This window comes from Cherax quadricarinatus, chromosome 48 (genome assembly GCF_038502225.1).
Source record: "Cherax quadricarinatus isolate ZL_2023a chromosome 48, ASM3850222v1, whole genome shotgun sequence".
NCBI lineage: Eukaryota > Metazoa > Arthropoda > Malacostraca > Decapoda > Parastacidae > Cherax > Cherax quadricarinatus.
The window spans coordinates 10925179-10951754 of record NC_091339.1 but is presented as its reverse complement, the minus strand read 5'-3'; the positions used below and the strand labels follow the sequence as shown (position 1 = coordinate 10951754).

The window sequence follows — 26576 nt, the reverse complement described above, 5'->3', positions numbered from 1 at the left end:
CGGTCCACCACCCTGCCCTGCTCCACCCACTTCCTGTCAGACACGTACATTGTCCTGCTACTGTGTATGCCTCTCACCTTCCAGCTTCCCTGCTGCTTGTTCCATCTTTACATTTTGGGCACACTAATAATCTTTTTCTTTGAAGTACGTTGCCATAGTTGGCATTATTGTTGGCCGGCTTAGTGAGAGAGGCGGGGCTGAGACGGCTCAGGCTAGCCTCACCTTTAACATCAACAACAACAACAATCGATAACAAGGGCGGCGGTGATGGTGGGAAATTCCACAAGTTTGGCCAATTATCTTCATTAGACGAAGAACTTTAGGGATTTGTGGCAAGGATTTAGCAGTTGAGGTAAGCAGCAATAGTTGTATATAAGGTGTGAGCTAGTAAGATATGTCTTGGCTTTTGAAAACAGGAAAATACTGGCTTTCCTCTGCGATATGTTGAACCGTTCAGTCTTAACAAACATTTCCTCGTGGTCCTCTAGAAGCATTTTAATTTTTAGATCTTAGATAAGACATCACAGGACAATAAAAATGAGATCTGTGTTGAACTACAGCATAAAAATAAGACTCACAGCATATAGCTGACTGGTTGGTTGTAAGAGATTGCAGAGGTGAAGGAGCCGGGGTTCACTGAGAACCATCTTGCTTAACCATCATTGTGAACCTGTAATCTGGCTAAACAAACTATTGTTTCCTGGATGACAGGCGAGATATTACACTTTTGTTTGCAAAAACCAACTTCTGTTAAGCGTGTCAACAACTAGGCAAGATAAAGCATTACTCATTTTTAGTTTACATGTATTAACCAATGTATTTAACATAACTTTGTATAGAATATTGCACAACTCGCAGCTTTACCATGAATATACTAACATTTCTTCAAGAGTGTAAATCAGGTACCAGTGTGGGTATGATAGTGCTGGCAAACTGGAGTAAACACACATGCAGCACCTATGACATTTAATTATGCTGTTTCAACTTCTAGGGACTTTAAAAAGAAGTGGATGTAAAATATCCTAATTAATTGTCCTAAGTGTTGCATTTGTATCTATTCCACAACTGTGGACTTATTAAAAAGTTTTTAAATTAAAGTTATTGCATTATCCAGATGGATGGTTCAGAATATGACCACAAGTTATCCAATAATAATAATTATTATTATTTTTTAAGTACATTATACAGATGATATTGGATTAGTTGATATGAATGGCATACTTTATAGAAAGACAGGTTATTCAGAGCACTTTGGGAAACCTTAGAGTTAACTTATAACTACTGGATGATTATGTAATAAAATTAGTACATATATGCTAAACTTTGCAAGCTTTCACGCTAACGATTTGGTTTATTATTACTATACCATCATCGGGCCAAAGAAAGTTCTGAGTGCCAGCTCTTTGATAAAGAAGGCAAGAAATTGTGGCCAGAATGCATTCAAGAGAAGGATTTTGAAGGGTTTGAGGCTGACCCTGACAACCCTACACCTGTTGTGGAATCTATTGTGGCTTTGGGGAAGTCCATGGGGTTGGATGTGAGTGGCCAAGATGTGGAAGAGTTGGTGGACAACCACAAGGAAGAGCTAATCACTGAAGAGCTGCAACACCTTCAGCTGGAACAGCAACAGATCACAGCTGAGGAAATTGCTTCAGAGGAGGAGGAAAAGAGAGGGGAGAATGAGCCTTCTTCAGTGATTAAGGACGTGTGCAAAGTGGAGTGAGTTGCAAAGTTTTGTGGAGAAATATCACCCTAACAAAGCTGTTGCAAGCCGTATCTGCAGCATGTTCAATGACAATGCCTTGTCCCATTTTAGGCAAATCTTAAAGAGACACCAGAAACGGACATCTCTGGACAGATTTTTTGTGTGATAGGGGTCCAGTGACTCAAGCGGGGCCTAGTGCCAGTAAAAGACAAAGAAGGGAAGTAACCCCAGATAGGGACTTGATACCTGAAGCCCTTATGGAAGGGGATTCCCCTTGCAAACAATAACCTCTCCTCCCTCTCCCCTCCTCACCATCTTCCATACACCAACAAGAGTCTTCAGTAAAGGTAAAAAAAGTTATGTTAAATGTTCATTTATCCATTTCATTAGTCCTTTATATTTATTTGTCATTGTTTTCTGTATGTAAAACTGTAGTTATTCTCTATAAAATGTATTTTTTGTTAATACTTTTGGGTATCTGTAACGGATTAATTGGATTTACATTATTTCTAATGGGAAATATTGTTTCAGTTTTTGTTGAATTTGGTTTTCATCAGACTTTCTGGAGTGGATTGAAGACAAAAACCGAGGTTCCACCGTAATACCAAATATGAGTGTATAAATTTGAAAAAGATCAGTGACGACAAAAATAATGCAACTAATTAAAGAACAGAAAGGCACAATACTGTGACAGGAACAGTACACAAATAACCTGCATAAGGCAGACCAAAATGTAATCTTAAGATTCTTTCTCCTATGTGAAGGTTATTTGTGTAATGCAATTACAGCGGAACCTCTACTTGTGAGTTTAATCCGTTCTATGACCTTGCTCGCAACTGGATTTGCTCGTTTGCAGAGTCAGTTTTCCTCAATTAAATTAACTGAAATGCAATTAATCCGTTCTAGTGGAATTCTGTACTTCAATAATTTTGCTAATATCAACTCTCTGACTTATTTATCTATCTCACTTCATCTAATATAACATAAACAGTTTAAATAATATAGAAACCTGATATATACTCTAAAATTAATAAAATATGCCATTCATGTAGTGATATGGGCAGTGTCGGCGGTGGATGAGAGCTTGTCTGGAGACCGGGTAAAATACTTCATGAATAATTTCGCTAATATCATCTATACGGCTTATTTATCTATCACAGTTCATCTAATATGACATAACAAACAATATAAATAACATAGAAACATGATATATACTCTAAAATGAATAAAATATGTCATTATGTAACAGGTGTAGGTGGCCACAACCACTCCCTCTTTGTTGTGGTAAACACTGCCATCTAGTGACAGCCATTTGAAGCTGTCTATTATTATAATTATATGTAGTACATTATTATTATATATGTATTATTATTATACATATTATATTATTATTATGATTATTATTGTATTATATTATTATACTGTTATTATATGTATTATTATTATACATATTATTATTATAAATATTATTATAAATATTATTATATTGTACATATTATTATTATTGTTATTATTATTATTATTATTATTATTATTATTATTGTTATATAATTTGTAATTTTTATTCAAACAAAAAATATAAGATTTACTGTTATTCCTTATTGCAATAATTGTATAAATAATGTCAAGCTATTCATGAGTGCATATTGGAATGGACAGTGACGTTATTTGTTTACTCTGAAACAGCCAATCAATGGACCATTTCTCCTAGGTTTAGCTCCATTTCAAGGTACTTTTCGCCGTGAAAGCAATTAAATTGATATCTGTTTCTTTAATATATCTCCATTCTATCAAATGAGACCAAAAAAACGAGAATACAACCATAAAAACCATTCAGAAATACCGCAAAGGGGTGGCTAATTGCTGTGAAGTGAACTCCATTATTTATGTTTAGATTTCTTTCATTTTTGGTGTACGTTAAGAAGCATCTTTCCAACATACATTGCCCAAGTTTCAATAAGATAATCCAACAAACAAATGAGATACAATTCCCGAGATCAAGAGCAAGAGTCCCTCACCAGTGTCAAGGAACCTGCTTTGAGGTCTGCTCGCTTGTGGAAATTTTGCTTGCGTATGGAAGCAAAAATTCGACCCATCAACTGCTCGTATTTGGAGAAACTCTCACGTGGACACGCTCGCAAGTAGAGGTTCCACTGTAATTGCTATGTAACAGCTCACCCCATTCCCACCAAAAATTTCCTCTCCATACCCCTGAGGGTATGAGTACCAGTCAGATAGAATGCCAAAGTGTTTCACTACAAATTGACCTCAACAAATTATTGACTGATAAAGGTACTCTGTGATGTAACTTAGTACCAATAAAAACTTCACTGTTGGTGCTTTGACACTTCCCTGAGATGTTTAACTTTCCCAAGGACTGAGTTCCAGTCCTTGAGGCTTATTATGAGTGCTGAGACACACCTCTTGGCCCCTCTGTTCATATTCCTAACTGTAAAGAATTTAGAGTTCCTGCTTTGTGGTCTGACACATTAACCTCAAGTGTAAAGTATTGTCTGACACATTAACTTCATGTGTTAACAAAGGTCAGACATTAGCTTCCAATGTAAACTGGTTTTGAGAGAGAATTGACCTTCAGCTGCTGAATTGCTTAATTCTTTCTTTCAACACACCGGCCATATCCCACCGAGGTGGGGTGGCCCAAAAGGAAAAACGAAAGTTTCTCCTTTTACATTTAGTAATATATACAGGAGAAGGGGTTACTAGCCCCTTGCTCCCGGCATTTTAGTCGCCTCTTACAACACGCATGGCTTACGGAGGAAGAATTCTGTTCCACTTCCCCATGGAGGTAAGAGGAAATGAACAAGAACTAGAAAGAAAATAGAAGAAAACTCAAAGGGGTGTATATATATATGCTTGTATATATATGTGTAGTGTGACTTAATAGATGCATTAAATATCTTTACAATGCCTCTGTTTCTAAATACAGCCATATTTGATTGTTCTAAATACAGCCATCTTTGATTGTTCTAAATACAGCCATCTTTGATTGTTCTAAATACAGCCATCTTTGATTGTTCTAAATACAGATATCTTTGATTGTTCTAAATACAGTCATCTTTGATTGTTCTAAATACAGCCATCTTTGATTGTTCTAAATGCAGTTATCTGTGAATGTTCTAAATACAGCTAATACAGCTCTTCGATTTTTCTAACTACACCTGTCTTCATTTGTTTGCAATTCCAGATACAAAGCCTGTTGAAAGGTTGAGCTACAGTTCCTGGCCCCACAACTTTTCTACCTAGCTGCATTGCAGTAAGTTGAACTCCAGTTTCTGGGCTCATTGCCTTATTTCAGTTAAGGTCCAGCTTTTGGGATTGTTATTTATTAGGTATATATTACAACTGATTCCCACCAGACTACAACTCCAGCAACCTTAGAACTCACTCCCACACCCCATCAACTCCCACACACACCTACAACTCACTCCCACTCTTCTACAATTCACCCCTACAACACCCACTGCCCTAAAACCCACCCCTTCACCCATACAACCCAGTCCCCTACAACAGCTCTCCCCTACAACCCACTCTTACAACACCTGCTCCCCTACAGCTCACCCCTACAACACCTGCTTTCCTATAACACCTACTCCCCTACAACACCTACTCCCCTACAACACCTACTCCCCTACAACACCCACTCCCCTACAACACCCAGTCCCCTACAACACTCACTCCCCTACAACACCCACTTCCTACAACATCCACTCCCCTACAACATCCACTCCCCTACAACTCACCCCTTCACCACCCACTCCCCTACAACCTATTCCTACTCCCCTACAACACCCACTTTCCTACAGCTCAACTCTACAACATCCTTTCCCCTACAACACTCCCTAACAATACTCCCTTACAACACCACTCCCCTACACCACTCCCCTACACCACTCCCCAACACCACTCCCCTACACCACTCCCCTACACCACTCCCCTACACCACTCCCCAACACCACTCCCCTACACCACTCCCCTACACCACTCCCCTACACCACTCCCCTACACCACTCCCCTACACCACTCCCCTACACCACTCCCCTACACCACTCCCCTACACCACTCCCCTACACCACTCCCCTACAACACCCACTATCCTACAACTCACTCTGCAACTCCCACTCTCCTACAGCTCATTCCCAGTCCTCTACAACCCACTCTCAACTTCCTACAGCACACACTCATTCCCTTATAACTCACTCTTACAACACCTCCACTTTATCTTGCTCCCACATTGTGACAACCCTCTCTTTTAAATTCTTAAAAATTCCTAACAACCCCCTACTTTGTCACACTCCTGTATAGACACTTCCAGACTCTTACACTCCCTCTTATAAATTTATTCCTCACAACAACTTACCCCTACACCACTGCATCACATTGCAACACTATTCCTCACAACTACAACTGTGACAACTCCTAGTTTTATATTAGATCCTTCATCTTCCAATCCCACACCTCTTCCCAATACCACAGCATTCACTTCTCTTATAACACCATCTATAAACATATTAAACTCCCATGGTGACGTCGCACACCCCTGTATAAGGCGTACTGTTACTGGAAAATAATCTCCCTCTCTCCTGCATACCCTAACCTGAGCCTCACTATCCTTATAAAAACTCTAAACTGCTATCAGTAACTTACCACCTATTCTCTACATTTGCAACATCTGCCACATTGCTTTCCATTCCACCCTGTCATATGCCTTTTGCAAATCCATAAATGCAAAAACCTCCTTCCCTTTTCAAAATTCTGTTCACCTATATGCTTCACTGTAAACACTTGGTCTACACACCCGTTACCTTTCCTGAAGCCATCTTGTTCATCTGCAATCTTGCTCTCTGTTATACCCTTAATTCTTTCAATAGTAACTCTACCATACATTTATCCATGCATAATAAACAGGCTTATTTTCCTATAATTCTTAGTCACTTTTGTTCCCTTTGCCTTTATACAAAGGCACTATACATGCTCTTTGCCAATCCTTTCCCTCTTTCATACACTTATTGAATAAAAGCACCAAACACTTCAAAATTATAGCCCCACCTGATTTAACCCTTTCAGGGCCGAGAGACCCTCTCCGGCACTTGTTCTTAGGGTCAAAACTTTTTCGGAAAAAAAAAATAATCTTAGGAAATGAATGAGAATGTTTTTCCAATCATAATGACACCAAAAGTATGAAATTTGATGGAAAACTTACAGAATTATGCTCTTGCAAAGTCAGCGTTCTTGAGGATATTTATGCATCGACGATTTTGCCCACTTTGATCCCTATTTTCGGCCAATTCCAGTGTACTAGTTGGCAAAAATCAATACTATTTTGCTAGAACTCCATTTTTTCTATCGAATGAGTACAAGAAATCACCCATTTACCGATTTCATCTATCCATTAAAGTGGTCAGAAATTGGCAGTTTTTGCCAATTTCACACAAATTTCAAAAGATGCCAATTTCCAAATAGGGTCCAGAATAAACAAGACAGACATTCCTGGCACTAAAATAACATTTTCTCTGTTCATTAGTCATGTCCCCAGGCCCCTCTTGCATTTCCTTTGCTTTTCACTTTGAATTTTTATTCTCACAAAAAATAGAAGATTTACTGTTATAGAGACTAGTGCATTAGTGTAGAAATAGTATAAATAATATCAGTGCACTTGTGAAAGAATATTAGACTCGCCAGTTGACGTGTGTTGGACACGTGGCATGAACTTTGGCAAAAGCTGTACATTTCTGCTACTTGATCTCAATTTCAAGGTACTTTTCATTGTGAAACCAATCAAAATCATCTCAATTTCTGTAATATGTCTTCCATTCTATAAAATGAGACCAGGAAAACTAGAAGACAACCATAAATACCATACGAAAATACGTTGCAAAGTCGCTGTTTGAAACCAAAAACAAGGTCGGATTTTTTTTTCTCATTATGCACTGTGTGCTGCAGGATTTTTTTTATACTGTGCACACTGACCACATGGACCCATTCTTTCATATGTAGGCCTACCAGCTTTATCTCGCTAGATTTGAAGGCGCTTGAATTTATGCATGCTAGTACGTCAATAACCCTGGAGCATAAGAAACCCTGAAAGGGTTAATATGTATTTCTGTTTTGATCCCATCGGTCCCAGGTACTTTATCCCTTTTAATTTTATTCACTGTCTCATGCACATCCTTCATACTCGCTACTGGCTCTTCCTCACTCCTAAAAGATGTTATACTTTTCTGGCCAATGCTTGAAGTAGCAGGTTCCCTCTCTTCATCATCATTTGACCCTTTCAGGGTCCAGTCCCCCAATCTGAAACTTGTCCACAGGGTCCAAGAATTTAAAAAAAAAATTTTTTTGTAATTTTTTTCTTATGAAATGGTAGAGAATCTTTTTCTCAAGGTAATAAAACAAAAAGTATGAAATTTGATGGAAAATTGACAGAATTTTGCTCTTGCGAATTTTGCTACATCAGCGTTATTTATGCATTGGTGATTTTGCCCACTTTGACTCCCATTTTAGGGCAGTTACATTATTTCAGTCTACCAAATTCTTAGCTATTTCGCTAGTATTACTTTTGTTTTATCGACTGAACAAAAGAAATTGTCCAGTCAACTGTTTCAACTACCCAATAAATTGATTGGAATTTAGTAACTTGGCCAATATCATGCAAAGTTCAAAATATTTCAATTTCAAAATAGGGTCTAGAATAGACAATGCAGGCATTTCCGGTACTAAAATAGCATTTCCTCTGTTTATTAGTTATGTTTCCAGGCTTTACAAATGAATTCCATTTTGATTTTTTTTATTCACATAATGAATTCTTATTCATTTAAAAAAATAGGAGATTTACTGTTATACAATATTGTAATAATTGTGTAAATCATATCAGCGCATTGATGAACACACATTAGACCCACCAGCTGACGTGTATTGGACGCATGGTCTTATTTGTTTACTCTTGAACATCGGCAAAAAATGAACATTTCCGCTACTTTGAGCTCAGTTTCATGCCATTTTCAGTACTAAAACCAATCAAAATCATTTCTATTTTTGTAATATATCTTCCATTCTATCAAATGAGATGAAGAAACTGCAAATACAACTGTAGAAAACATACGAAAAACACTGCAAAATCACTGTTTTATACCAAGAATACGCTCGCAGTTTTTTTTCTCGTGTACTGCATGCTGCAGGATTTGTTTTATGTGGTGCACACTTACCACATAGGTGTATTCTCTCATATCTAGGCTCAGTTTACTGCTCACTGCTTATCTGAGTGAGCTGAGCTCATGGCATAGAACTACAGCTTGGGCCATGGCTTCAAAGCCATAGAACTACGGGACGGACCCTCAGCAAATTAACAGTTTCTCAAAACATTCCCTCCATCTTCCCAGTACCTCGAGCTCTCCATATAATAATTCCCATCTTCTGTTTTTAAATGTCAGATCCAGTCATTTAATAGGCTTTCTCAATTTATTGATCTCACTCCAAAACGTTTTCATATTCTTAGTTAAATTTGTTGACAACCCCTCACCAACTCCCTCATTTGCTCCCCTTTTACATTCCTTTACCTCTCTCTTAACTCCTCTTTTTTTCTCTCCATATACTCTTCCCTCCTTATATCACTTCTGCTTTGTAAAAACCTCTCATATGCTAACTTCTCTCTTTCCACTCTCTTTACCTCATCATTCCATTAGTTGCTCCTCTTCCCTCTTGCACTCACCCTCCTATATCCACAGACTTCTGTTGTGTACACACTAACAGCACATTCTTAAATGTGCCCCATATCTCTTCAACGTTCTCATTGCCTGTTCTCTCACTAGCCCATCTTTCTCCATTAGTTACGTATATCTTACCCTGACTACCTCCTCCTTTAGTGTATGATCTTTCACCTCTGTCTTACTTTATGATACTGTTCTCCTTGTACCCCATCTACCTTTTTACTCTCACTGTAGCTACAATTATAAAATGATTTGATATATCTGTTGCCAGTGGTGGCTTGTCCATAGGAGCTGCAGAGCTGCAGTCCCCCCAAATGCTCACTGCCAGACATATGACTTCATCAGCCTTAGGCTAAAATAATTTGCAACTGAAAAATATATTACAGAACAAATCTGTTGTATGTTGTTTTCAATGTATTTATAAGCAATTTTTTTATTTTTTTTTGTTGAAACGAGATAAATGATTAAAAATAGAAGTTTGATGTGGTACGATAGTATAGGAATTACTGGTGTTACATCTGGCAGCGAGTAGCTGCAGTTCTTATATTCTATTTTTTGACGAGACGCCACTGTCTGCTGCTCTCTATCAACATGCACATTCAGAAGTCCGCCCATCAACCTCAAACTTGAAACAGTCATTTGAATTGGATAAGTTCAGATTTGGAAAGGCTCTTAGAAGTTTTGGTTTGGCAATAAAATTGTGGGTGAATAGAAATATCTGCAAAATTTAGACAGATTAATGAGTGGGAATTGTTAGATGAGAGTTGAATCTGCTCAACATAGGCCAGTAGGCCTATTGAGATGCTTTTCTAGTATTTCTGATATGAGAATTAAAATACTGGTTTACCAAAGTTGTAGATGAGTGGAATATGTTACTGTGGGCAAAAATTCACCATCATGTCCAAGAGACCTACTGCCATTCTATTCTGTACTTGTGTTTTTCATTATAGGGAGCACAGCACAGTACGTATATGAATTTTAGCTCTTCAGACATATTACAAATAAATAAGTTGACCTCTTAGTTTTTGCTGTTAAAACTGATCTTTAACCCTTTGAGGGTCCATCCCATAGTTCTACGGCTTTGAAGCCAGGGTCCAAGCCATAGTTCTACGACATGAGCTTGGCTTACTCAGATAAGCTGTGAACGGTAAATTTGGGCCTAGTTACGAGAGAATGCATCTACAGTAGGGCCCCACTTATACGGCGGGTTAGGTTCCAGGCTACCGCTGTAAAGTGGAAATTGTCGTAAAGTGGAACACCTTTTTTCCATTTATAAATGCATATAAATACTAGATAACAAGTTTACACTAACATATATTAAGTTAGCAATAGAACTAGGCATTAAAATAACAATAAAAAAGTAAAATACACATATAGTATACTCATTACTTACCTTAAAATATTTGTAGTCTTAATCTAGTGTGAGATGAGTAGTATTTATTGTGAGAAATCAAGTGTCGTATGTATGGTAGCCAGTCATGCTACCATACCATACCATACCAGGCCAACCACCGACACATAATAGTCTATGATATTTAAGCGTCCCAGAGCTATAAAATGCATATACAGCTCACTCGTTACATACCATAAAATATTTGTAGTCTTAATGTAGGGTCAGAGGTGAGTAAAAGAGATAAAACGAGTAAATGAGTACATGAGAGATGACACTCGCGGAGTTATGTAAAAAAAACAGGCGAATGCGAGTTTTGTAAACAAACCATGCGAACACATCTGGTTTGTGTACAAGTTACATTGTATACAAGTTGTCTACGTTGATACGGTAGAATAAATAAAGAGGAACACTCTCATTCTCATGTAACACCATTTTTAGAAGAAATGATGCTCTGAGTGAAGGCATACGAAAGGAATAATTTTCCACAATTACCCCCAGTAACACATTTTCTCTTATGTTAGACTAGAGAAAACGTTATTCTTGCCGTCACTCATACAAGTTGACTGGCTACCACATCTCATATTTATGTTTGTTTATTCTACTGTGGGGTGTATTTATCATCTTTATATGTTATGTATCATGTTTATTATAAGAACATAAGAAAGAAGGAACACTGCAACAGGCCTACTGACCATTCGGAGCAGGTCCATGTCCCTCCCCCCCCATAAGACCCATGAACCCTCCCCCCACCCCCCCCACCCCCCCGGATTAGCCCAATGACCCACCCAGTCTGGTCACCTCCACTCAGGGATGGAGCACTGCACCAGACCCAACAGCACAAGCTAGTCAGGTCCAACTCACACCCACCCATACCCACTCATGTATTTATCTAACCTATTTTTAAAACTACACAACGTTTTAGCCTGAATAACTGTACTCGGGAGTTTGTTCCACTCATCCACAACTCGATTACCAAACCAGTGCTTTCCTATATCCTTCCTGAATCTGAATTTTGCCAACTTGAAACCATTGCTGCGAGTCCTGTCTTGGCTGGAAGTTTTCAGCACGCTATTTACATCCCCTTTATTTATTCTTGTTTTCCATTTATACACCTCGATCATATCCCCCCTAATTCTATGCCTTTCGAGAGAGTGCAGATTCAAGGCCCTCAGTCTATCCTCATAGGGAAGATTTCTGATACATGGGATCATCATTGTCATCCTCCTCTGTACGTTTTCCAGAGCATTTATATCCATTCTGTAATACGGTGACCAGAACTGAGCAGCATAGTCTAAATGAGGCCTAACCAAGGATATATAGAGTTGAAGAACAACCTGAGGACTTCTATTATTTATACTTCTAGATATGAAGCCAAGAATTCTGCTAGCTTTATTGCGAACACTAATGTACTGTTGTCTTGGTTTTAGATTACTGCTAACCAGAACTCCTAAATCCTTTTCGCAATCAGTAGTATTAAGATCTTCATTATTTAGTTTATATGTGACATGGTCATTTAACTGTCTAACATTTAGAACTTTGCATTTGTCAATAAAAACTGCATCTGCCACTTCTCCAACCATTGCATCAGTCTATTTAAATCATCCTGGAGTGCTCTAGTGTCCTCATTAGAATGAATTGGACAGCCTATTTTGGTGTCATCAGCAAATTTGCTTATGTCACTATTTATTCCCTCATCTGTTATTTATGTAAATTGTGAACAACAATGGGCCCAACACTGACCCCTGAGGAACACAGCTTGTGACGTGTCCCCATTCTGATTTCTCCCCATTTATGCAAATTCTCTGCTGCCTATTTGTCAGCCATGCCTCTACCCAGGAAAAAATTTCTCCTCCTATTCCATGTGCCTTAAGTTTCCTCAATAGCCTCTGGTGTGGAACTCTATCAAAAGCCTTACTGAAGTCCATATACTCATTATCATATTCATTACCATGATCTACCTCCTCAAACACCTTAGTGAAAAAAGTTAGTAAATTTGTAAGACAGGAACACCCCTTTGTAAAACCGTGTTGAGATTCATTAATCAATCTGTGCCTGTCAAGATGGCTAGCTCACCCACTCTCTCATTTGCTCTCTTTTTACATTGCTTCACAACTCTGTTAACCTCTCTTTTTCTCTCCATATGCTCCTCCCTCCTTGCATCACTTCTACTTTGTAAAAACCTCTCATATGCTAACTTTTTCTCCCTTACTACTCTCTTTAAATCATCATTCCACCAATCGCTCTTCTTCCCTCTCGCACCCACTTTCCTGTAACCACAAACTTCTGCTGAACAGTCTAACACTACATTCTTAAACCTACCCCATACATCTTCAACCCCATTGCCTATGCTCTCACTAGCCCATCTATCCTCCAGTAGTTGTTCATATCTTACTGTAACTGCCTCCTCCTTTAGTTAATAAACCTTCACCTCTCTCCTACTTGCTGCTTCTATTTTCCTTGTATCCCATCTACCTTTTACTTACTGTAGCTACAACTAAAAAGTGATCTGAAATATCTGTGGCCCCTCTATAAACATGTACATCCTGAAGTCTATCCAACAGACTTTTATCTATCAATATAGTCCAACAAAATATTGTCATTATGCCCTACATCATATCTTGTATACTTATTTATCCTCATTTTCTTAAAATCTGTATTAACTATAACCAAGCTCCTTTCTATACAAAGTTCACTCAAGGGGCCCCCATTATCATTTACACCTGGCACCCCCAAACTTACATACCACACCCTCTCTAAATTATATAATTTAAAAAAAAAATATCATAGCTCGATTAGTGAAAATGTGTATATTAACATAATATGCAACATTTAATGAGACTCGGTGATTATTATTGAGTATATTACTATTATTGTAGGTAGTAGGTTGGTAGACAGCAACCATCCAGGGAGGTACTACCGTCCTGCCAAGTGAGTGTAAAACGAAAGCCTGTAATTGTTTTACATGATGGTAGGATTGCTGATGTCTTTTGTCTGTCTCATAAATATGCAAGATTACAGGCATATCTTGCTACTTCTACTTACACTTAGGTCACACTACACATACATGTACACATTTATTTATACACACTCATCTGAGTTTTCTTTGATTTTATCTTAATAGTTCTTGGTCTTATTACTTTTCCTTTTATATCCATGGGGAAGTGGAATAAGAATCTTTCCTCCGTAAGCCATGCGTGTTGTAAAAGTCAACTAAAATGCCGGGAACAATGGGCTAGTAACCCCTTTTCCTGTAAAGATTACTAAAAAGAATAAGAAGAAAATTGTTTTCTTTCTTTTTTGGGTCACCCTGCCTCGGTGGGAGACGGCCGACTTGTTGAAAAAAAAAATTACTATTATTATTATCATTACTATTATGGCATCACTCATATAAGTCCTCTGGCTACCACATCTCAAAGTTATGTTTGTTTATTCTATTGTGGGGTGTATTTATTATCATTATATGTTATGTATTGTGTTTATTATATAATTTTGAAAAAATATCATATATGGAATAATGAAAATGTGTATATTAACATAATATACGACATTTGGCGTTGGTGACATAGCAGATTGGATAATATTATGGCAGGTAATGGGAACAAGCCCATTATCTGTCTTAGTGCTGGGGGTAATGACATTGGGAAGGGCATGAGAGAGGAGCTGCTGGATAAGTACAGGTTAGCCATAGAAGTAGTTAGGTCTAAGGGAGGGATCCCAGTCATATGTAGCATCTTGCCTAGAAAGGGAGTGGGCAATGAATGGATGTCTAGGGCAATTGGTATAAATTGCTGGTTAGACAGGTACTGCAAGGAACTTGCAATCCCATTCATTGATAATTGGGACCTATTCTTTGGCAAACGTGATATGTATGCAAGGGATGGGATTCCTCTCTCTGGGGATGGAGTGGTTGCATTAGCCAATTCAATTGAGAGGGTAATTGATGACTTGTCTAGGAATTTAAACTGATAGATTATAGAGGTATGGGTGTTTGTGGGAAACAATCAGGGTGCAGCATTAGGGTTAAAAACAGCAGTTATTACCAGGATACCTCAAAGATATGTTTAACCCTTTGACTGTTTCAGGCCCCTCTCTGAAACTGTCATTCTATGTCGCCAAATATTCGAAAAAAAAAAAATTTCTTATGAAAATGTTAGGAATATTTTTAGTAGTGTTTTAAGCCTAAAAAAATTTTTTTGCCATCAGTACTTACCGAGATATAGAGCGGCAAAGTTTGCAGAAAGTGACGTGCATACGGCAACAGCGGCGACCGCCGCCCACCCGGTATTCTTTTGTTTACTCTAATTCAAAGGTTTCTTGCATTTTTCAATATTTTTCTGTTCCAGGTAACTTATGTGGCCTGTGAGACCAATGTAAGGTGCATTCTTCAAATATACACTCATTGTTTACAACACAATAACAGAACAAACTTTATCACTATTAGTTTGTGTATACACTTTGGTTACACAAACAAACAATACAAAACAATGTTTATTACTATTGTTCCATAATATATATACATATGTACAGTCACTAAACACGTTCCTAGAACTGCTGCAGCTTGTGGAACTCTTTGAAACATGGGTATATGCAGAGGGGCACTTCACACTCCTCACACATAAAACGAGTGTCTCTGCGTGTTTGTGGGCGTTTTGTGGTATGCATACATACATAACACCTCTTCTGAGCATTTTTCTTGGCAGTAGTAGGAGGCAGTTGTATAGGGTAGTGATCACCAGGCCTCAAACGAGATGACGTCTGTGGGCGCTGGTCTATTGCAGGAGTTGCTCCTTGGTACTTTGCAATTATTTGTCTGATTACTGACAGGCAAAATTCACCATATTTTGGTGTTTTGTTGGTCTTCAACTTGTATATGTTATAAGCATTTAGCATAGAGATATCAACAAGATGGAAAAAAAGTTTTATATACCACTTATAACTCTTGCGTACACAGTCTGCAAACCCAATCTGCATATCACATTTGTCCACTAAGCGCATATTGAGGTTGTAGTCCATGACAGCTGCAGGCTTTAGAATGGGTTCATTGGTCTTTCTGTTGTCCCTGCCACTGGGTACCATTTCGTTTCTGTGAACTGATGTCAACAATGTGACATCACGTTTGTCATGCCACCGAAATGCCATGATGTCATTTGCAGCAAATGCTTGCACCTCAGCTCTGCGAGTGCCAGCGTTGAACCTTGGCATATATTTACGATTACCATGCACTGTGCCACACACGTCTGTCAAGTTCACTCGCAAGAAATCACTGAGTAAGGGGCTTGTGTACCAGTTATCAGTAAATAACATATGCCCCTTACCAAGATATGGTTCCATCATTGTTCGAACCACATCACCAGAGATACCCAATAACTTCATGGTATCTCTCAAAGTATTACTGCCAGTGTACACAATTATATCCAAAACTAGACCACTTCTGCAATCACACAGTACAAATAGCTTTATACCAAAGCGTTTCCTCTTGCTTGGTATATATTGCTTGAATGAGAGTCTTCCTTTGAATAAAATCAAGGACTCATCAATAACAAGCTTCCTGAAGGGATAAAAATACATGCAGCACTTTTGTTTCAGGTACATAAACACATTTCTGATCTTATATAACCTGTCGCTTCTGTCAGGCCTAGTTTTGTCTGAAAAGTGCAACATACGTAACAGTATCAGGAAACGATTGACACCTATAATGTCACTAAAACCTGGAGTTGAAATCAGGCGTTCTGTTGCCCAGTATGTGGTGACAGTGTGCTTATACACATGTGGCATAAGCATTATTGTGGCAAAAAACAGGTACATCTCTGCCACAGTTGTCTCCTTCCACTTGTGTAGCCGTGATTTTGGTGAGAGAATTGTATTTGCCATGGTGTAATCACAGTATGTGTTTGTTTCCCTGACAATGATGTTCATCAGGGGTTCATCGAAGAATAACTCAAAGCAGTCCAGTTCACTGGCATTGTTCCCAAGTGGACAAGATGGCTTTATTCCACTTTGTGTTTCATCGAAGTCATGGGGACTGGGAACAAACTCGTCACCGTCCTGCCAATCCCAGATGCGGTCTGCTGGTGGGGTCTGGATATTGTACAGTGGTTGTGGTTGTGCAGGTTGTGGGAGTGTGGGGCAGGGTGAGGCTGGTTGTTGTGCTGCGTCAGCAGCGTGGGTAGTAGCGTGGCCCGCTGATGGTGCCACATGGGCCGTGCCACCCTCACTATCACCACCACTGCCTCCTCCCTCACTGTCACCATTCATAATCATCGTTACAATATCGTCATCTTCACTATCAGGTCGTGGTGTAGGGCCACGAGATGAGCTCCCAGAGTTTCTCCTTCCCCTTGGAACAACATATGAAACACTACCAGACCTCATGCTACGTCGTACATACTGCCGCTTCACTGCGGAATATTCACTCTCACTGTCACTAGAACTGCTTTCAATGACCTTGAAATCACTATCACTGCTATCATCTGGGTGTTGTACACGACTAAATAGTTTCCTCTTTCGTCCTGGTACAGGCGAACGTGAACGTGAACAAGCCGGCACAGCACCAGAGGTGGAAGGTTGTGGGTCATCTGGGTTTTCATCACTATTTACGTTATCCTGGGCACTTTTTCCGGTAACACTCACTACAAAACCCTGGAATTCACAGTCACTGACATTTTCATCGCTGTTAGAGCTATCACTTGGGAACAAAAGACCTCCAATCCGCCGAGGAGTGAGGAACTTCTTACCGAGAGGCATGGTGAAAATGGACTAACAACATGCCGTTCCCACAATGCACCGCTGGGTCCCAGATTTTTTCACAGGGTGCACACCGACCACTGAGACCCATTCTCTCTCGTGTAGGCCTACCAGGCCTTTGGCGCTTGATTTGAAGCCGCTAGAATTTGTGCGTATAAATACGTCAGAAACATTGGCTCGTAAGACGTATTTATACGTCGGAAACAGTCAAAGGGTTAAAAGACAATACAGTGGACCCCCGCATAATGATTACCTCCGAATGCGACCAATTATGTAAGTGTATTTATGTAAGTGCGTTTGTACGTGTATGTTTGGGGGTCTGAAATGGACTAATCTACTTCACAATATTCCTTATAGGAATAAATTCGGTCAGTACTGGCACCTGAACATACTTATGGAGTGAAAAAATATCGTTAACCGGGGGTCCACTGTATTCAAAATAAAGTTGCTAGTAATGGCAAATCAATTGATCAACAAACAAAGAGAGATAGTAGGGGGCAACGAGTGACTAGCTCCCTTAAGGTTTACTATTCAAATAGTAGGAGTCTAAGATATAAGATAGATGAGCTAAGATTACTTGCAAGTGTAGGTAATATAGATATTATTGGTATAACAGAGACCTGGTTCAACCTGAAAGATAGAGAAATGCCTTCTGAATGCAACATACAGGTTTATAAACTGTTCCACACTGATAGGGTCAACAGCAAGGGTGGTGGTGTGGCGATGTATGTCAGAGAAAATTTAAATTGTTGTCTTAGACATGATATAAGATTAGAAATATCGAACACAGAATCTGTTTGGCTACAGTTTCTTGAGGGACGTGACAAAGTAATTTTGGGTGTGATTTATAGGCCCCCAAACCTTGATAGGGAGGGCAGTAAGCTGTTATGGGATGAAATTCATAAGGCATCTAGATACGAAAATGTTGTGATAATGGGAGATTTTAACTTTAGACAAATTGATTGGAACAACATGACAGGAAATCTCGAGTCTAGTGACTTTCTTGATACGGTTCAGGGTTGCTTTTTAGAACAGGTTGTGACAGAACCAACTAGAGGAAACAATCTGCTTGACTTGGTTCTTGCCAACAAAGATTCACTAATTAATAATCTTGAGGTTAATGATGAGCTTGGGAAAAGTGATCACAAATCACTTAGTTTCAATATATCATGGAATTACCCAGATAGCTGCAATCAAATCTCTGTCCCAGATTTTCACTTGGCCGACTTCATGGGGCTGAAAAATTGCCTGGGTGGGCTAAATTGGGATGTCCTGGCTATGGGTCAGGTAGGTGATCTTGGTTGCCAATATGACGTTTTTGAGAGCATAGTTCTAGCTGCCCAGACAACTTTTGTTCAGAGTAGGGAACTTAGATCTAACAAAAATGATCCCAAACGGATGAGCAATAGATTAAAACATCTCTTTGGTCAAAAGAGAGGCATATATAGGCATATCAAAAGAGGGGATGGGCAGTTAAGAAATCAATATATTCAATTAAAGAGAGAAATAAAGAAAGGAATAAGAAAAGCAAAAATGGATTATGAGGCTAAGGTCACAAGGGATTCAAAGACTAACCCAAAAGGGTTCTTTCAGGTATACAGAAGTAAGATTAGGGACAAGATTGGCCCACTTAAGAGTAACTCTGGTCAGATCACTGACAGTGATAAGGATATGTGTGAAATTCTCAATACCTACTTCCTCTCAGTTTTCACCCAGGAAAATACCTGCAATATTCCTGAAATAATAGATTATGTAGAACAGGATGATGATAAACTATGTACAATTGCAGTAACTAGTGACATGGTCCTCAGACAAATAGAGAAACTAAAACCTAACAAATCCCCAGGCCCTGATGAACTGTTTGCAAAGGTGTTAAAGGAATGTAAAGAGGAACTTAGTATACCTTTGGCTAATCTTTTTAACATATTACTACAAACTGGCATAGTGCCTGATAAGTGGAAAATGGCAAATGTAATACCTATTTACAAGGCAGGTGACAGGTCCTTGGCTTCGAACTATAGACCAATAAGCCTTACCTCCATAGTGGGAAAATTTATTGAATCAATAATTGCCGAAGCAATTCGTAGCCATCTTGACAGGCACAGATTGATTAATGAATCTCAGCACGGTTTTACAAAGGGGCATTTCTGTCTTAGGAATTTACTAACTTTTTTCACTAAGGTGTTTGAGGAGGTAGATCATGGTAATGAATATGATATTGTGTATATGGACTTCAGTAAGGCTTTCGATAAAGTTCCACACCAGAGGCTATTAAGGAAACTTAAGGCACACGGAATAGGAGGAGAAATTTTTTCCTGGGTAGAGGCATGACTGATAAATAGACAGCAGAGAGTTTGCATAAATGGGGAGAAATCAGAATGGGGGCACGTCACAAGCGGTGTTCCTCTGGGGTCAGTGTTGGGCCCGTTGTTGTTCACAATTTACATAAACGGCATAGATGAGGTAACAAATAGCGACATAAGCAAATTTGCTGATGACGCCAAAATAGGCTGTCCAATTCATTCTAATGAGGACACTAGAGCACTCCAGGAAGATTTTAATTGACTGATGCAATGGTCGGAGAAGTGGCAGATGCAGTTTAATATTGACAAATGCAAAGTTCTAAATGTTGGACAGTTAAATAACCATGCCACATATAAACTAAGTAATGTAGATCTTAATACTACTGATTGCGAAAAGGATTTAGGAGTTCTGGTTAGCAGTAATCTAAAACCAAGACAACAGTACATTAGTGTTTGCAATAAAGCTAGCAGAATTCTTGGCTTCATATCTAGAAGTATAAATAATAGAAGTCCTCAGGTTGTTCTTCAACTCTATATATCCTTGGTTAGGCCTCATTTAAACTATGCTGCTCAGTTCTGGTCACCGTATTACAGAATGGATATAAATGCTCTGGAAAACGTACAGAGGATGACAAAGATGATTCCATGTATCAGAAATCTTCCCTATGAGGATAGACTGAGGGCCCTGAATCTGCGCACTCTTGAAAGGCATAGAATTAGGGAGGATATGATCGAGGTGTATAAATGGAAAACAGGAATAAATAAAGGGAATGTAAATAGCGTGCTGAAAATTTCCATCCAAGACAGGACTCGCAGCAATGCTTTCAAGTTGAAAAAATTCAGATTCAGGAAGGATATAGGAAAGCACTGGTTTGGTAATAGAGTTGTGGATGAGTGGAACAAACTCCCGAGTATAGTTATTCAGGCTAAAACGTTGTGTAGTTTTAAAAATAGGTTAGATAAATACATGAGTAGGTGTGGGTGGGTGTGAGTTGGACCTGACTAGCTTGTGCTGCTAGGTCTGGTGCAGTGCTCCATCCTTGAGTGGAGGTGACCAGTCTGGGTGGGTCATTGGGCTATTCCAGGGGGGGGGGGTCATTGGTCTAATTTGGGGGGGGACATGGACCTGCTATGCATGGGTCAGTAGTTCCTTCTTTCTTATGTTCTTATTTAATGAGGCTCAGTGATTATTATTTTTATTATTATCATTACTAATATGGCATCTTGAGACATAAGACACTCTTACTGATTTTAATGTGTACCTGCATGCCAGCACAGTTTGTAAGTTTATTTATGTACAGGTATACACAAGTATAATTATCAGAGTACAGTGGAACCCCGAGATTCGATATTAATCCGTTTCTGAGAGTTCATTGAATGTCGAAAATATCGAAAGTTGAATTAAATTTTCCCATAAGAAATAATGGAAATCAAATTAATCCGTGCAAGACCCCCAAAAGTATGAAAACAAAAATTTACCACATGAAATATTAAGTTTAATGCAATAGAATAATTACAATAACAACAATAACAATAGATTAATAACAATAGAATAATTGACACTTACCTTTAATGAAGATCTGGTGATGATTGATGGGATGGGAGGAGGGGAGAGTGTGGATGGTGTTAGTGTTTAGAAGGGGAATCCCCTTCCACATCCCCACACGCACTCCACTTTCGCACTTTGCAATTATCTCTTTCTTCATTTCATAGTCATTAGCACCTTTTTTCTCGAAGGGTTGGCACTAGAAGCTTTCTTGGGGCCCATGGTTACTTATTTTGCAGAAACAAGCACCAAAAACAGTGATAATATGGATAATATGGAATGTACCAAATGTATCCTTAGATGCGCGCACACTGGCTGGCTTGTAAACACTGGCACACACGGGGCAGTTCAGGCCACACGTGAACACGTCTCATACGAATCATATCGAATAGCGGGTTTTCGATCGAATGTCGAGGCGAAATTTTTGCGTTAAAATGCATCGAATGTTGGATTTATCGAATGTCGATAACATCGAATTTCGGGGGTCCACTGTATATATAAAATATGAAGTAACTTTTAAAAACACTTGAAATTTTGGAGTTTCCAGACATAATGGAGATACTTGGTGCTTATGGAGCTCACGGAGAATGTAAACAAACCGGGTGGGGCGCGGTGACCGTATTAGAAAGTTAGGTGGGGGGAGCCGTATACCAAGTCTTGGTCATCATTTGAAATGCCCGTATTAGTGGAGCACTGTAAAGCGAAACGGCGTAAAGCTGGACCCTACTGTACGTGGTAAGTGTGCACCATTTAAAACAAATCCTGCAGCACACAGTGCATAATAAAAAAAAAAACTGTGACCATCTTTTTGGATTAAAACAGCGGCTTTGCAGTGTTTTTTGTGTGTTTTCTGCAGATATATTTGCAGTTTCTTAGTCTCATTTGATAGAATGGAAGATATATTACAGAAGTAGAGATGATTTTGATTGGTTTTAGTAGTGAAAATGGCATGAAACTGAGCTCAAAGTAGCGGAAATGTTCGATTTTTGCCGATGCTCAAGAGTAAACAAATGAAATCATGCGTCCAACACACGTCAGCTGGTGGGTCTAATGTGTGTTCATGAATGCACTGATATTATTTATACAGTTATTACAATATTGCATAACAGTAAATCTTCTATTTTTTGGTGTGAATAAAAATACATTGTGAGTAAAAAATCAAAATGGAATTCATCTGTAAAGCCTGGAAACATAACAGATAAACAGAGGAAATGTTATTTTAGTGCCAGGAATGCCTGCATTGTTTATTCTGAACCCTGTTTTGAAATTGGAATATTTGGAACTTTGTGTGAAATTTTCCAAATTACCAATTTCCAATCACATTATTGGGTAGTTGAAATAGTTGATTGGGCAATTTCTTGTGCTCAGTCGATAAAATAGAAGTAACACTAGCGAAATAGCTAAGAATTTGGTCGACTGGAATAATGTAATTGGTCTAAAATGGGAATCAAAGTGGGCAAAATCGGCAATGCGTAAATATCACGAGAGCGTGTACTTTCGTCAATTTTTCTTCAAATTTCGTACTTTTTGTTTTATTACCTTCAGAAAAAGATTCTCCACCATTTCATAGGTAAATATAATAAAAATTTTTTTTGAAAATTCCTGGACCCTGTGGACAAGTTTCAGATTGGGGGTCTGGACCCTGTTAGGGTTAAACTCCTAACCTCTATTCTAGTGTTTATATGAAGTTTTACTGTAGTAATTTTTTCTTTGTGCATTATAAATAAGATATAAATAAGATCTTTGGCAGATTTGAATGAATGATTTAAAGGACAAATGAAGGTTGTGGGTTAGTAATGCCAATTGTCCTTTAAATTCTCATGTTGAGGTTCTCCCATAATTGTAACAAAAATGGAAATTTTAGATTTAACAGATTGTGTTTATTGGTTCTGGATATTCTCTGTCCACAGATTTTTGTCCATTAGATCCAAAACCTTTTAAATTAGGGTTTGTTAAATCAAGGTTTTACTTGAATGTAACCCTGTTTTTGTATACTGTACATGTATATTCATAATGCTGTTTTACATTATGTGTAGATTTTCAAGAATGTGATCCATATGCTTTGAGAAGGTTTGTTTTTAAGACCACATAACTGCTCAGTTTCTTCAGACAATAAAAATTCAGTTATATCAACACTTAAAAATGTGTCCTAACCCTTTCAGGGTCCGTGCTGTCGTTCTACTGCTTTGAGTTGAGGGTTCAAACCGTAGATCTATGCCATGAGCTCAGCTCACTCTGATTAGCTGTGAGTGGTAAATTTGGGCCTAGATATGAGAGAATACATCTATGTGGTATGTGTGCACCACATAAATCCTGCAGCACACAGTGCATAATGAGAGAAAAAACTGAGACCGTAATTTTTTATTAAAACCGACTTTGCAGTGTTTTTTCGTATGTTTTTTATAGTTGTATTTGCGATTTCTTAGTCTCTTTTGATAGAATGGAAGATTTATTACAGAAGTAGAGATGATTTTGATTAGTTTTAGTATTGGAAATGGCTTGAAACTGAGCTCAAAGTAGCAGAAATGTTAAATTTTTGCCAATGTTCAAGAGTAATCAAATGACCTCACACGTCTAATACACGCCAGCTGGTGGGTCTAATATACGTTCACAAATGTGGTGATATTATTTATGCAATTATTACAATATTGCATAACAGTAAATCTTAAATTTTTTGCTTTGAATAAAAATTCATGTGAATAAAAAATCAAAATGGAATTCATTTGTAAAGCCTGAAAACATATCTAATGAACATAGGAAATGTTAGTTTAGTGCCAGGAATGCCTACATTGTTTATTCTGAACCCTGTTTTGAAATTGGAATATTTTGAACTTTGCTTTAAATTGGTCAGATCACCAATTTCCGATCACTTTATTTTGTAGTTGAAACAGTTGACTTGGCAATTTCTTGTGCTCAATCGATAGAATAGAAGTAATACTGGTGAAATAGCTAAGAATTTGGTCGACTGGAATAACGTAATTGGCCTAAAATGGGAGTCGGTCAGTAAAATCGCCAATGCGTAAATATCACTGACACGTCAAAATTCACAAGAGCATAATTTAGTCAATTTTCCATCAAATTTTGTACTTTTTGTTTTATTACCCTCAGAAAGAGATTCTCTACCATTTCACAAGAAAAAATAATTTTTTTTTTTTTAAATTCTTGGACCCTAGTGCACACTTTGAAATTTGGCCTCTGGACCCTGAAAGGGTTAATAGATCATGAGAATTCTAGAATATAATTTGTGAGAACTGATGTACTGTATCAAGTTTGAGTCATGGAATCATAATTATGAAATACACCTCACATCAAATAAATTATGGGGGAGGACTCTTTGTATGACAATAAATTATATGATTTTGCTTTTTATCCACAGTTGACCTGTTGCACCAGTTTGGATTACCTCATCATTGTGCTGATTCACCCATTGTATCTTAAGTCTGCTGCTGCTGCTGTTTATTTTTTTCTGGCATACAGAGTGTTGAGTGACCCGCTGTGAAAGACTATTTTGGATGTTAGTGATTTTTTCTAAATAAACTTATAATATAAACATGGGTAGGAAGCCATATCCATGTTCAGTGTGTGGAATAGAATATAAAAAAAAGCTTGATTTAAGAAAACACATGAAACTTCATACAGGAGAGAGGCCATTTCAATGTCCAGAATGCCCAAGAGACTTCAAATCCAACTCCAAGTTTATAATACACATGAGAGTTCATACTGGAGAGAAACCATTTTATTGTCATGAGTGTCAAAAAGAGTTTAAAAGAAAGCCAGACATTAGACACATGAGACTTCATACAGGAGAAAAACCATTTCAATGTCCAGAATGTTTAAAAAATTTTGCAGAAAAATCAACTTTAGTAAAACATATGAAGCTTCATAGAGGAGAGAAACCTCACAAGTGTACATTGTGCCTGAAAGACTTTGCTGAAAAAAATAAATTGATAATACATATGAGAGTTCATACTCAAGAGAAACCTTATAAGTGTTCAGTATGTCTGAAAGGGTTTTCAGAAAACTCTACATTGAAAAAACATATGAGAATTCACACAGGTGAAAGACCATATCAGTGTACAGAGTGCCCAAAAGACTTTGCAGAGAAACCTAAATTAACCATACACATGAGAGTTCATACAGGAGAGAAACCTTTTCGGTGTTCAGTGTGTCTAAAAGACTTTCAAACTAAATCAAATCTAATAAAACACATTAAGAGTACATGTCAGAGAGAAGCCTATGAAGGAGAATCATGCCAGGGAGAAACTTTACAGGCTGAACCATTCCAAGCTGAAACATTCCAAGCTGAATCATTACAGGAAGAAACATTACAAGAAGAAACATTACCAAAAGAAACATTACCAAAAGAAACATTCCAGGAAGAAACATTCCAGGCAAAAACATTCCAGGGAGAATCATTAAAGGAACAAAAATTCCAGAGAGAAACATTAAAGAATGAAACAGGCCAGAGTGAAACTATAATGGTGTATTGTGTCTAAAACATTTTGAAGATTACTCTAATACAACTTACTTGTCAGAGAATTAATATAACCCAGGTGCAAGCTGGAATGCCTTCAACATCAGTCTTGAGCTTTCTTCTCAAGGCTTACTCAGCATAACGTAGCTGATAGGAATCGCTCATGATCAGTGGACCCAAAATCACCTTTCCCAAAATTCAACAGTAATTTTCAAACTGTCTTTGTAGCAGGTTGTTTTGGGTGCCATTGAGCCGATATGAGATGGCTAGGACATACCCTGTTGTTTTGACTGCTGGTAAGGGCCACATTAACTGCTGCCTTATATATGGGTTGTTTCCCTGCATTGGATTGGTTGCCCTTCAGGTCACCATGCATCAGGACTGAAGGATGTTAGGGAATCATGTGTAAAACATTCACATCACAGGACACGAGCATCCTGCTCGTATTAGCCTTAGCTTGGTCTCGTTTGTCCTGATTAGATGATGTCCTTTGACTGTGGTCAAATTATTTAACTATGTATTTCAGTCAGGTCTGGAAATTCTCTGGAGTTAAATTTCTGGAGGTCCCTGTGAGTCCAAAAACAGTGATTATCTGCCTATATAATCAGTTTTGTTTTAGATTAGAGCTCGGCTTGTTTTCCAAAGACCAAATTTCTAGCCTCATTAGTTTTGATACTTCTTAATAAT

General features: G+C 38.2%; 1 protein-coding gene across 1 annotated transcript; it reads left to right on the top strand.

Moving 5' to 3' along the window:
• The first annotated feature begins 217 nt into the window (after positions 1-217).
• On the top strand, positions 218-26576 carry LOC138854069 (zinc finger protein OZF-like). Its single transcript, XM_070094869.1, has 3 exons — positions 218-352; positions 4911-4979; positions 24792-26576. Exon 3 carries the CDS (start codon positions 24967-24969, stop codon positions 25909-25911), a length of 945 nt encoding a protein of 314 aa, XP_069950970.1. The 5' UTR covers positions 218-352; positions 4911-4979; positions 24792-24966; the 3' UTR covers positions 25912-26576.

Bases quoted from the DNA above. Each gene is read 5' to 3' on its own strand.
- LOC138854069 (XM_070094869.1), top strand. From the start codon at position 24,967: ATGGGTAGGAAGCCATATCCATGTTCAGTGTGTGGAATAGAATATAAA.